This window comes from Xiphophorus couchianus, chromosome 17 (assembly GCF_001444195.1).
Source record: "Xiphophorus couchianus chromosome 17, X_couchianus-1.0, whole genome shotgun sequence".
Lineage (NCBI taxonomy): Eukaryota > Metazoa > Chordata > Actinopteri > Cyprinodontiformes > Poeciliidae > Xiphophorus > Xiphophorus couchianus.
Window position 1 is genome coordinate 14719824 of NC_040244.1, and position 14016 is coordinate 14733839.

Below are 14016 nucleotides of genomic sequence, written 5' to 3' on the forward strand. Positions count from 1 at the left end.
CTGCCGATACTTTCCATTCTCACTTGCCTTGTGCGCCGACAGTCGAGCCACGCGTTTATCTTAGCGAAGCACAAAGCAGAAATATGGTTCAGATCTTGCATCAACCTCAGTGTGTGTGGTTTGTGTTTCACTCTACTCGGGTGATGAGTGAAAATACGACCCATGTGGGCAGGCCCATACAGCAGAAACCTTGTTCTTGGTTCGTTTCCAACAGGCCAAAGCCAGATGTGTCCGGCTCAGTTTGGCTCTACAAGTAAATACCAAGGAGCAGAGTGTGCAAATATCACACGGTGAACTGCAAAGGCTTGGTGCCAGGTAGCAGGCCTGTGCTGAATGGTTTGGTGCCATGGAGAGAAATGCAGCATGCAGGCTCGACTTTTCCAGGACGACCAAATTATGCACAAACCCCTGGGAAGGAGGGAGGGAGGAAGACTGATGAAGATCTTAGATTTATGGCATGATATGAGTTTTTGGAACAAATGGAGACAATTTCTTGGCAGTGGATCCAACAGTGCGAGCATCTCAGTTTTGCTTTGGTTCAATCTGGCAACCCAGAAAATCAAGATAATTAGTATTTGTACCTAGCAGTGAAGCATAAATAAACCTCTTCTTTAACCCAGGCTTAAAAGACTTGAGCGTTGCCAGCACTGGAGAAAATTTGATAAGACCTTGAGATGTGCAAGTCACGACTGCTCAGTTGTTTTAATGTGACACACTTGGGTAAGAAAGGTAAAGCAGAACAATGAGTAAGAATGAAAACTGCCAACAGCAACTCCTCCCCGCATTCTTAGCCCGCCCTTTTCTCACTGGTGGCTGATGCAACCTCATAGTCCCATTGCGCCGCGGGAGATAAAACGCCACTTCCTTTCTACCTTTCCCCCCGTGACCCGCCAATCCACTGTGCCTCGGGTTTCTCCTGATCCCCACAACCTTTCCCCCAGTGAGGAGGCTTAACCAGCAAAAAGGTGTCTTAGCTGGGATCTGCTGCTTTACCTCCCGTCTTTTCTTAAACACACCCAGTTCAGGAACATACCCTGAGACACCAAGTCTGAGAAAGGGAACATTATTGTAATGTCTGTTTTGAAGGAAGAAAGTCACAAGGCTGGCAGAAGAGGGGTCTAAATATAGATGCATGCTACCAATGAGGCACCGTGTTTGTCTGGCACATCAACCCTTCATTAAAGACGTTAAGGTTTGCAGGTCTAATGTGAAAAAGCTTGAAGAGTTGGGATGCAAGCTACTGTCACACTGCAGCCTGAAGTGACCAAAATCTGAACCTTTTGCCCTTGTGCGACCTTTATCTGATCTTTTGATGACAGGCTGAACAACACAGATCGAATATTTTACAAATGCAACCCGACCGCTTGGATATGTGGTCCTCAGTCATAACACGTATCCGATCTTTTCAAATGTGACCTTGTGTTTGTAGGTACAGGGAGCGTTCATCCGACCTGTTTGTCACTGACACTCGACAAATGTCACTATTCTGCATTCAGGAAGAAAAACAACAACCATGTTGGACAATGCTGAGATTTAATTTGTTAATGTGATGTTTCTGGTTTGACAACAACTTTAAAATCACAACATACAGTCCACCGTTACTGTCCATATTTACTTCTGCAAACACTGAGCGCGTTCGCTACCTTTGACACTACTGTGTCCTCTACTGCACATGCTTGACGCTTTTAAGTTGTTTCAGGTTCACACACTTGATCTCATACAAGTGGCATTTATTTCTGAAAATAAATTCACAAAAAATTGGAACTGAATGTTACGGCTTACAGTGTGAACGCAGCCTAAAACACGTTACAGTTCGCGTTTGTGTTTGCGAAGCCTCCTTCATGTCAGATGGATCTGTAAAGTTCTAGGTGCGGCAATCAAGTGCAACCCCTAAACGCTCGTGGCTTGTTTCCTCTCAGATCCGCTCCTCCATCACCACGTTGCTCTTCAAGGGCCGTGACTTCAGCTGGACCCGCCACTTGGTGATCGCCGCGCTCATCCTGGCCTTCAACAACATGCTGGTCATCTTCGTTCCCACAATCAGGGACATCTTTGGCTTCATCGGTAAGTCCTGACTCACGGTTTCTTTTCTTAGTCTTTTCAGTCCGGTGGACACATGAAGCTGCCGACGGCAGACGGTCGACACCTCAACGCTAAATATAACCGAGTCATTTAAACCTCCTGTACTCTGAGAAGTTTAGAAGTGCCCTACTTTTTTTTTTGCTTACAGCAGGAAGAGCCTCAACCTAAATCGTCAAGGGTCTCGCTCTGCGAGTCATGACTGTCCTCGCTGCATTTTTAGCCTGGCAGGACGAGCATTTTGCCATCTTTTCTGCTTGCTCACTCAATACCTAATAGGGCACATTCTGTAGGAGGGCAGGCAGTTAGGCAGTAAAGAGATATCTGCTGAAGCAACGGGAAAACTACTGCAACCTAACCTGCAATCAAATAGTAAACTATGTATTGTCAGCGCACAATATGAAGAAAATTCTAGTCCTCACTCACCATAAATTGCAACCTGTTGAGTGCAACCAGGTATTGAGTGCTTTAATGAGCCCTTCTTCCCCTCTATTTGCAGGTGCTTCTGCAGCTACAATGCTCATCTTCATCCTTCCTGCTGCCTTCTACCTCCGCCTGGTTAAGTCGTTACCATACAACTCCTGGCAGAAGGTTTCGGTAAGTTTGCACTGCCATTAGGTTTGTTCTCCTCTTCTAAGCTCTCTGTCTTTCTCCACCACGGCTGATGTTATTGTCTCTGGACCTGAAGAGGAGCGTTCTAGAGTCAGCGCACACCTTCAGTTGTTTCAGATAGAAACTCGAGATCAGGCCTGAAATCTGGAAGTAGTGATCGATTCAGACCTGAACCTTCAGAGCCACATAAAGAGAGTAACAAACTGGGCCTTCTGTCGCCTGAAGAACATTCCCAGGACTCGAAGACTGAGATCTAGAGAAGTCTTTATCTTTAGTCACATTGAGTTCTAGGACAGTATCAAACTTCAAGACCTCTCTGGTCTTCAGGTTCTGGTTCTGCATCACCAGAACCAAACATGGAGAACCAGCATTCAGCTTCTATGCACCACAAATCTGGAACAGACCTCCAGAAAACACCCAAAACACTTAGTTCCTACATTAGACAACATTTGACAAAATGTGTTGTTTATTGTTTGTTTCATAATTGATGACTGTATGATGTTTTTATGGCGTAAAGCAACTGCCTTGTTGCCGAATGTGCTATGCTAATAAACTTGAGTTGACCAAAAGTCAATACATCTCCAGGCGACCCCGGTTTATTGCCTCCTTACCCAGAATTCCTTCTTGTTCCCGTCTCTCTCTCTCCCTCCAGGCGGCGGTCTTCCTGGCCGTGGGGGTGGTCTTCATGATTGGCAGCTTGTTTCTTATCGTTCTCGACTGGATCCATCACCCACCCGGCACCAGCCACGCCCACTAAAGACCCCCCTCCTTCTCACGTTCGGATTTATATCTAAGACAGCAGCAGCCATCCTTTCCCAACCACACCACAATCTTCGTTACTTCCCTCGACTGAATTATTCAGACAATCTCCAGCGTATCGACCGGATTCTCTGCATCCTCAGAACATCATTTGGAGGACTTTTTTTTTTTTTTTCCCTCTTTTGTACGTTAGAATGTAACAACTTCAGACTTTGACGTAAATACGCCGTTACAGGCGGTCTGGAATCATCATCGCGATGAAGATATCGTACTTCCAGCTGTGAAGATGCTGAGCAAATCTTTCACTTTGAAGAGCAGCGTTGTGATTGGACCGCAGGGCTGGAAAAGGCAACGGCGTTTCCCGCCGTTCTCCTCCTCCTTCTGAAATTAAGCTACATTTACAAATGGAGTGTGTCGTCACCCATGACAAACAAGCACTTGGATTACTTTTCACTTTATGTGGAGATGCAGTAGACGCCTCCACTCGTATAAAAAATATGCACACATGTATTTCTTTAAGCTACTGTCCATGAAATTAATCAACAAAGACGGTTAAGCGGAAAAATCATCTTCTTTTTCCCCCCCACTTAAATTGATTAAAAACAATAACAAATCAGAAACCTTGCCAAAGTCTGCATTCGTCAGGGACGATCGTCTTGACCAGCTGCGTACAAGAAGGTGCTTTCAGTATTGCTGTCATACAGAACTCTGAACATGGAGGAGACGGAGGTACATAATCACCTGTAGCTACTGCATTAAGTAGCATTGTACATATCTCAGGCGACCTATCAGAGTTCTCTGCTGTTCAGGTGAAAACGAAGACGAACGATCATTTTCAAACAACATGCCTGCTGGAATAACCTATGAGACACATAAAGTAGGGCTAGACTGCTGGATGGAGAATCTCTTGTTACTTTTACACAGAGTTAGCTGAAACATCCAGAGGCAGCTAAGAGTTTTCATCAGCGAAAGCTGAAATCGTTTCTCTAAATATCCGTAACTTCTATTCTCTACTCTTGTTGCATATTTGTATCGTAACTCTCAGTTCAAACCTTTATCATGTGAATGCTACATTTGTAGTCAAGTTTGCGGCTACCTGCTGACGTTAGGCTGGCGGCCGACTGGCTTTTCTAGAAATTGGAGCTCGGATTTGGAAATGACGTCAGAGCCAAGGAAAGCTCATTACTTTAGCTAGATACCCGTTATATGTTTGAGGCGGCCACATTGATTTAAATCCGGTGACTGATGTAATTACAGTTTCAAGATGTGGTCCAGTCAGGCTGTTTTTCCCAACTCGGAAGAACTGGAGAAAGATATTTTTCTAGCCTCAGATTCGAGGTGGAAGCTGTACAGCAACACAACATTGTGGTTCAACTGAGAGGAAAACTGTACAAATGGGGGCAGATCAAATGTATGTGAAGGCCGTTAAAAAAACTTCTTACATTTTTAAATTTCACACTTCAGATTGAATTATTTCCAAGTCAAGCCAATGAACTACAACTTTTAGAGAAAGTAGTGAAGGATTTAAACGTAGTAATAATGTCTGTTACAGTCAGTTATAGTCAAAGTAAGTGCCATGCTAACCAGTAGGTGTTTGGTAAATGTCTTTGTAATGCTTTTGTACTAAATCGGTTTTTAAGGAGTAACTTGATTTGCAATTGTCTTTTCCATCATTATCAAAGGCTACAAATAACATTGACTGTCCCAAAGCATTTAATTTTAAAACCCCCAATAATCACCAGTTATCAATAATTTGGACAAAAGTGAACAAACACAACGTCTAAATGTCAAATTACAACATCGTCCTAATTTAGCAATGGTATCGTGAATCCATTTAAAGCCAATACACTTACACAGATATTGGGCTGTTGCTCATTTCATTTTATATTTATGCTTTTATAAATATGGAAAGTCATTCATGTGGCTATGCAAAGCTCTCTTATGAAAATGCTGCATATGAAGTTAATGTAACAGCTACTTGCTGATCCTTGGCAATAAATCAACTGTTTACACACAAAACTATTTTATATTTTCTCAAATGTACTTTTTTTACAACAAAAAATGTTTGGGGGCGGGAGGGTTAGAAATTTAAAATTAATGTTATACATTTCTAAAGTAATCAGTATCCGTTTCCCCAAATTGCTAAACCTCAATATCACATTTGTTTCTAAAGGATTTTTCCATTTCAGCTATGCTAGCTCAACCATCTCTGGCTGCTAGCTGAATATCTAGCTCATAAATGCAAGACATTTTGGTCTTTTTGCCTTCATTTTAGCTACAAATTGAACAACATATAGTTTTTATTTCTCTGAAACACAACATGGCTGTTCTTTAAACTGATATTTCAAGAGAAGTGACATGTTAAAACGTACCTGGGTCACTCACTATTTGGCTAACAACAGTGTTCAGTCGCTAAGCTAAAGTTTGTTACTATTCAGCAATTCGTTGTTACAAATGCCTTAAATGTCTGTTACCTACATTTTAAAATGGAGACCTAAATTGTGCCTTTCGGATACTTTTTAATTCTCTATATTTTTGGCATTTGAAACGCGTGCCTTTTGTAAAGTAGCTGGTGACGACATGAGAAGCTCGGATTCGCCTGATTCCCCCGTCAGTCGTTGTGCCGCTGCGTGTTTCGAACACACCCCTGCCAAAGTGGACATTTATAGATCCTTTGTGGATCTATGTACGTGAAGCAAATAGATATTTCAAATGAAATAGTGTATTATGTGCATGTTTTTGGATTACAAACGTGGTCTTTTTTTTGGACAATTGTACATGCTGTGTAAATAATCTTTATTTTATGGTACACCGACATTCATCGCCGCTGAGTGGGTTGTGGGGGGTTGTACTTGAGAAGCCTTTTACAATCATTTGTTTTTAGTATATATATTATTATATAAATGTGGATGAGTGTTAGCCTTTTTTTGTTCTCTTGCTGTATGACAGTAGCTCGCTTTTTTTTTTTCTCTCTCTCTCTCTCTACGTGATGCTTGTACATTTGTCGACTGTTTTCTCCTTACATACATATTCTCATGTTTTAGCGTGACCTTTTCGGATCAGAACATCTATTGGATCACAGTAGCATTATTTTTCTCAAAACACATCAGAATTAAGGCAGTTCAGTTTTTGCTCCGGGTTCAATAAAGCTAAATCATGAAAGCAAGACAATAATTTCTTTTTTACCTCAGGTTATCAAAAATGCACAACAATATTTCAACTCCCCGCCGACAATCGTTCGTAGCTGAAGGTCCCATCTTACTGAGGCTTGCAATGTGTATCAGTGCTGTCCTAGAAACATCTTTGGTGAAGTTTCATTTTGTATAACTTTACTTGAATCAAAGCATTTCTTAGCCTGATAAAGCAACGGTGCCTTTGTTATTGAAGAAGTGCAATGAATGTTCAGTATTGGTCTTACGAATGTTTTTTGACCTCAGTTAAATGTAAGAGACTCATCGCCTCCTCAGGTTGGGTCGTCTTACGAAGAAGTATAACTATCCACACTACACATTGACCCTCTAAGTATCTCAGGTTCGCGGTCTGGATTCATTTGTTCCCCCCACACACGTTTGCGTCGAAGAATTTTACCTCAGCCTATGCTGTACAGACGGACGCATTTTGTGCTGGCACAGACAAACTGCCTCCTCGTGCTTTTTCTAAAGCAGACACCAGCGAACGCTGATTCGAGGGAAGGGTGAACAAAACCGCCTCGGCCTTGGTTTTCTACGGACCCTCAGGCACGGAGAAGCACTGGCTCAATGTTTTTACTGTTCCCAGTGTCTTTACTCCCTGTGGATCAGGCTAAACATTCAGATTTGTAATTTACTTAGAGAGTGTTTTATTGTTGTTTGTTTGTTTTTTTGTATCTGTGATGCTGTTTCATTACGATGAATAAAATGTGATAAGAAAAATAAAACCGTCTTGTTTTTTTTATGTGGTTGTTGCTTATATAAAGAAATGACAGCTTAGATTATAAATACAGGGTCTGACAAGATTTTCTAAATTATCACCGGAACTTTCTCGTTTGTACCTGGGATCGGAGGGACTACTGGTAGATGGTTTGCAGCAGATTTTTTACAAATAAAAGTATCAAAACCTGAGTCATTTTGTTTTAATTCAACTCCCTATATACTGTGTACCCCTAAATAAATTCCATTGCAAAATTTCAACAATTCAATGTCAATAAATACATGAACAGCTGTTCTTTAAAAGGTTTCTAGAAATCCTTATTAAAAACGTTGAAGTTGTAAGACCACAGAGTGAAAAAGCCAATCACTTTATGTTTGCGTAAATCTATAGAAATATGGAACTTCGATTGAAAGAACTAAAAATCCCACCTTATCCATCTTTCAGCAACAGATGTAAAAACTTCAGGGATCTCTAGTCATCGTTTGCATTTCCAGAACCCGTCCGTTCATTTTACGGCAGTTATTTCAAAGCTTAACTTTGCAGCAAATTCTGCAAATATTAATGGGTGTCTTTTAAGGTAATGATAATTCCAGAGGAATTATGCAAAGTTGAGTTTGAACTTTAAAAAAAAAATAAAAAACAGGTGCAGGGTTTCTCTTTCACCGGAACACCTCGTCTCATGTGCTGCGCCACGTTGCTAACCATTTAACGGCTCCTTCCCCCCTGGACCCCGAGTCTCCACACCTGAAGTGCGTTTCTATTTCAGTTAGTGGGTCACCGCCAGGCTTTGTCTGGAGCCAAGATTTCTGCGACGCGAACGCGGCTGGACGTCTCAGCCAGCGACGATCCGGTCTCAGCCGGAGCTGCTGCACCAGCAGCTGTCCTTTAGATGACGGGACATGATATGATATGTCCTGTCCCATATGATATGTCCTGTCCCCGCTGCTGGAATTGAAAGGCCCACATTTGGAGAATCGCCAGGCTCGCCTTTAGGTTTGCCTAAAAGGATTTTGTAGATGCGATGCTATGGAAATATTTCCTCCCTTTCAGATTTAAGCTGTTTTTGTTTTTTTGATATAGATTGACTTTATTCTAGACACCAAAGGTGGTACATCTTGCTACTACGTTTAGAGCACGTTACCACCGAGCCCACTGTCCTGCTCAGACTGCACCCAGTGTGAACCAGTGTGAACGGTATTTCGATTCTTTGAAACAAAACAAAACAAAAATAGAATAAATCTTTGAGAGGACGATTAGTTTTTACAGTTCTGTACGTGTTGACAGAATGTGGAACCTCCTTATTTTTATTGCTTATGAGAGGATTCCTAATCATTGTCTTGAGTCTCTAAATTCGAAGCACGATGCTTCTTCCATGTGTCACCAAAGCTAAAAGGAAAGTGCCGCTCCCACACAACATGCTTCTCTGGAATGCTGAAGAGTTACTGTACGTCCCTTCATGGTATTAATCTTTAATTGCATTGCTTACATTAAGTAAGAAACGATTAAAATCACATATTAATAGGTTTGCCATTCAGTCATTCAGAAACTCCGTGTCGTCTTCTTCGTCGTTCCCATCAGTAGTAACATCCCGTTGTTGGTCATGTGGCTGGTGTGACGCGAGAAAGTGATTTCGTTGCAGTTTTCAGCAATTCACTAATTTCAACATGGCCAATAAAAAAAAACACCTCAACCTCAGGGCCAAAACGTTTTGTCAAAAAACATGAGATATTTTTTTTCTTTTGAACTTGTTGTGTTTCCATTGGGTGGATTTATTTTTTGTAATTCCAATTTGCGTAGTTAAAATGGTCAATGGAAACCCAGGCATTGTCTGCATCCTGCATCTACTCTAGATATTTCACACTTCCTCGTAATGTCCCAGTTAAATCAGGAAAATTGTATAACCACTCTGTTTTTCCCAAATATTCATTAATGAGTGAAACAAATTTGACTCCTCCAGATCAGAACCAACTGATCCCAAACTACTGTTAAAAACCTACAACACATATTTGGAAAAACACCAGCGATGCCCTGCATTCTGTTGGGCCGTCGAACAAAATCCTAATCAAATACATTGTAGTTTGTGGAAGGAATGTGACAAAATGTGAAAAGTTCAAGGTGGATGAACGGTACTGCAAAGCTTTGTCGCTGTTCATCTGTTTGGACTTTCCCATGTGAAGTGAAAATGACTGTTTATTGAATGGACTGGCAATATGTGGCGTTTAGATTTTTAACTTTGTTTTTAACAAAACATTTGGATCAAACTAAAACTTGTCTGGTGTCGCATTTGTGACGAAAGACCAGCAGATCGGCGCTGTTCTCTTTTCCTGATTCCAGTAGTTGGCTGTCTTTATTTCTCATCTGACCTCTTTGACTCCAACCTATACACACACACACACACACACACACACACACACACACACACCACTCCTTCTCTCTTCCTCCCTTCATCCCCCAAATCTTCTTTTTATTAGGATTAACTGGGCTGTTCTGTACGGGGGGTAAATTCCAGGAATAAAGTCACCGTTACTAACCTACTGTCTGTGTGGAAAAAATTCTCAGCAGCACCAATTCTACAAACTGCAGTCATCATATAATTTTAAAAAGTGAGAGGACTTGTATTCCTGTCAAGAACAGAGATGCTAAAAGCTGAAAGACGGATCAGAACCTTAAAATTCTTTCAAGACTCTTTCCTAAACTGATCGCAGAGGAAGCTTTCAATCTTACTTTCAGTCATTTTTCGTTGTCAGTGGGCGGTTTAGTTTTAGATTCTGTCACTAAGTGTGTAATGTTTACACAGCTCTGCGTTACGTCTCATCCTTCCTCACAGCTGTTCCACATTCTGTTAAGGAGACTCACCTGTTCTTCATTCCAGCAATCAATCTTCCTCCAGGTTTGAGCCGTCTACATATTGAGGCACTTCTCAACAGGTTCGTTTACGCTAGGCCGTACTGTCCGTGGTTTCCCTATGGTCCTGGGTTTTAGTTAGATTTTCAAGTGCAGTGTCAATCTGAACTGTAACTTTGCAGCTTTGAAACCAAAGATATCTTGACCTCAGATTTTTTCTGTATTAAGCTAAAGCTGACACTGGTCTATCAACTCAATATCATGAACACCCTGAAATCAGAGATCGGAATCGGCTGTGACCCAGTATTGATGGAAAAATGGAAAATTGTGTGTCGTCAGCAAAGTGCAAGATTTTGAACAAAAGTGGTCTGAGAAGGGAGCCTTGATGAATCCCATGTGAGATTTTTCCTTGCCTAGATTTATATTAACCAAATGAAACCAATGAGTCCCTGTCTGCTACATAAAATCTGGACCAAATGAATTAACGCAGTGCCAGAAGGTCCAGCCTGTAAAACCTACCGTACGCAGGCACCTGGATCAATCTGATGTTAAAAAGACACAACTTTGCTTTCAAAGCCAGTTTTAATTTAAATATTCCATCGTGTAAACAGATGATGTACTCTCCCATGACTTTAACACAAACGTATCTTACCTACTGTCTAGAAAACACGTCTCGCTTTCTGCTGAAGGACTGTTGCCATTTTCAGTCAAGCTGTCAGTTTTATGTCCAAGTTGTCAAACTATTTTTACAGCCAGACTGGAACAATTTTGTCATCGGGTGACACAAGCCATTCCCTCTGGAACCAGAGGGATAAAAATTAATGTTTGAAAAAAAAACAGGCAAATTTTATGACATAAATATCTACATATGTGACCAAAGGGAAACGTTTAATACGTTGGCAGTACACCAAGTTCTTTTGGACTGACCAGCCCTCCTTCTAACACTGTAAAGTGTCCGCCATCCAAGTTGGCTCTTTGATTTGCTCTGACTGCAAGGTGCTGGACGGGACTCGACTCACGCAGCGGCAGAGATGTCAACATGGTGAGAGAAACCACATCCAGGTGTAACAGAACAACCACTCAGCCTGACGCATACACACAGAGATCAGAGCTCTGACCTGTCTGGATCTTTAAGGACCACGCGGTTTTGGTCAACAGAGTTAAACAGCTTAAGTGTGTCTCACATGATCTCCATTTGGCGTCATGACAGATGTGGGTCCTTAAGTCTTTCTTCAATAAACTTTTCAGGTGGATTTATTCCAATTCCGCATCAAAGTTGAGTCATTTTGCATCCGAAGCCTTTCAGCGAAGGTTTTAAGCATTTGCTACGTGTTTGGACGCAAGGCGGACGAAGAAAGTTATCAAATGTGTTTGCTGCATCCAGTCCCAAGTACACACTCTTCAGTCTGTTCACATAGATGGTAACATGTAATAGAAACAATGACAGGGTTAGCATCATGGTTAAGACGTGATCTCATAGGGATGATTCAGGGTTTGTTCTTTATTTGAAGAAGGGTTGTGTTTAGAGGCTATTGGTTGTCTTACCTGCGGTTAGCAACTCTTTGCATGTTTGTGTTGTTTTTGTCCAGGACTAACAGCAAGTCCAACCAAAGGGAATTTCTTGACGGTAGTTGTTTGCGTGGACTACCGTAGAGTGGTAAAGACCATCTTTTAGTCTGTTCTAATGATCTTCCATCGTTAAATTACTAAATAATGGGACATTTAAAGGTTGTTCATACTGACTATAGGCAGCAGAACCTTTAGCTGATCACAGCTTCAAGCTGCACTTCAGAAAGCAACTGTCACTTCTTTCGACTGCTAATGTTGGCTCATTTGCTAAATGGCTGGATTATTTATAGCACTGTTCTACATGTGAAGGGATCACACTTCTCAGAGTCTCTGGGTGTCTCACTCCAGGTTGTCTTCTCATGCTGACCATGGGTCAGTTCTGTACTCCTGTAGAACTGTACAGGGAAGTCCTCGGGGTTTGTTTATCCAGTCCAGTCTGTCTTATATTTGTGAACAAGGCTTATATTTGTGTTGCTAAATGAATGAAACAAGAACTGTGTCCACAATCTCCACATAGAGTCTGTGGGTTAGGCCTGGAAGGTACATGTTGCTAACTTTGGTTTGGGTTGGTATTCTGGACCAGTTACCGCCACGACCTGATTTCCAATAAGTAGCAGACAGTGGATGGATGATTGGAAGGAAGTGGTCACACCACATGTACACCCCCAAATAAACTTTTGCTGAGTTTCTCCTTCGTGGTGTTGGGTCTGAATCCAGCCGATCGGCAGCTAGCATCCTTCCATCCAGACGACAAAGCAGCGGCTCTGCTGCCAGATGGGGTCAATGCTGCGCCCGATGCAGTAACAAAACTGTTGCAGACTACCAGCACCATCCATTAGCCAGGATTGGAGTTGGTTGCCATGGAGACTGAACAGAGACTGGAAGAAAATGACACTGCTTGAGTTTATAGAGGTGTAAGACGGGTGCTGCTCCACGTCCAAGAGCGGCTAACATGAGGAACGGAAACTGAATAGATATCCTCCAGAATTAAGAAAAGCTCAAACATCTTTTATTTTATATTTTAACATTTTGTAATTAAACTAGTCACATCTATATTTATTAATTTCTCTTTGGGATAAATGTAGTATTTTGAATTTGATGACTTCACATTAAATTTCTTGATACAAACATGGTAAGGAAACATTAACGTGAACCAATCTACTACTACTCTACACACAAAGCCCAGCATAATCACAATACTTCATCTGTTAAATAATTTTATTGACATTTCATTTTCACTTTTGATTCCAAACTAGCTAACCTGCTAATCGTCACATTCTTAGCAGGTGATGATGATAAAGGGTGTGCTTTAAAATTCACACCCTTAAACATTTTACTGTAAATTACATAAATGCCCTTCACACCATAAACTCTTTGAATGACATATTTATTACGGAATTATTTGTATTATTTCAGCTTTATTATTACAGATTACAGAGGTACTGGTCTTATTGCTTGCATTATTTAATCTTTATTGTCAGTCAAAGAACAATAAAGATCCCAGAGTGTCAAAACCTTCATGATTCATTTGTTCGCCTGACAGAGAGAGTTAACGTTATGAACTGACATCCAAACAAGGATTGGGCAACTCATCCAGGAAATGATTCCTGTTTTACCCCATGGCTCAGGTCAAAGTTCACTGTTGGAGGAGTTGTTTTTGTCAGTGGTGACAAATTATACATGACCAAATTCTTTAGAAAGATGACATTGTTTCCTCTACAGTTATTATTTTTGTGTGTGTGAGTCCTCTGACCTGTTGAATCCCACAAAGATTCAAGAGTTGAAAGTGAATTCTGACTCCCCTCTAAACGCTGCTTCAAACAAACATCTGACAGATGCTGGCTGGTGACCGGAGAGCGTTTTGTAATTTTGTTGGTCATGAGTTTTTAGCTGTTCGTATGTTTAGGGTCACTAGAGTTGTGCATTGCTGCACCTTCCTGAAATAATGGCCCAAGTCATTTTTTGCCAAAAGATTTTTTTTTTTTAGGTAAAAAAGTAAATAAATCAAATACTTTTGGGGAAAAAATTAGTTGGGCCATCATTTTAGAAAGGTGACGATATTCTGTACAGGGCCAGTATCATCGATGTCGATACTGATACTTTTTCTCTAAGTTTGACATATTATCAAAATTTTGTCTTTTATTCTGGTGTTTCTAGTTTTCCTTTAAGGTAATTTTATTAAAAACTAAGGACAGAATTTGGACAAAGTTTATGGGTGTCTACAAACTTTGAGGCGGGTCTAAC

The 14016-nt window shown here is 41.1% G+C and overlaps 1 protein-coding gene across 2 annotated transcripts in view; it reads left to right on the top strand.

Moving 5' to 3' along the window:
- slc38a4 (solute carrier family 38 member 4) overlaps window positions 1–7366 on the top strand; it is a 30290-nt gene extending 22924 nt beyond the window's left edge. For both annotated transcript variants that reach the window (XM_028043494.1, XM_028043493.1), the window contains exons 14-16: window positions 1920–2064; window positions 2579–2676; window positions 3344–7366. In XM_028043494.1, the coding sequence (XP_027899295.1) occupies window positions 1920–2064; window positions 2579–2676; window positions 3344–3448 (348 nt within the window). In that variant the 3' untranslated portion in view covers window positions 3449–7366. The remainder of the gene's footprint in view (window positions 1–1919; window positions 2065–2578; window positions 2677–3343) is intronic.
- The last annotated feature ends 6650 nt before the right edge of the window (window positions 7367–14016 follow it).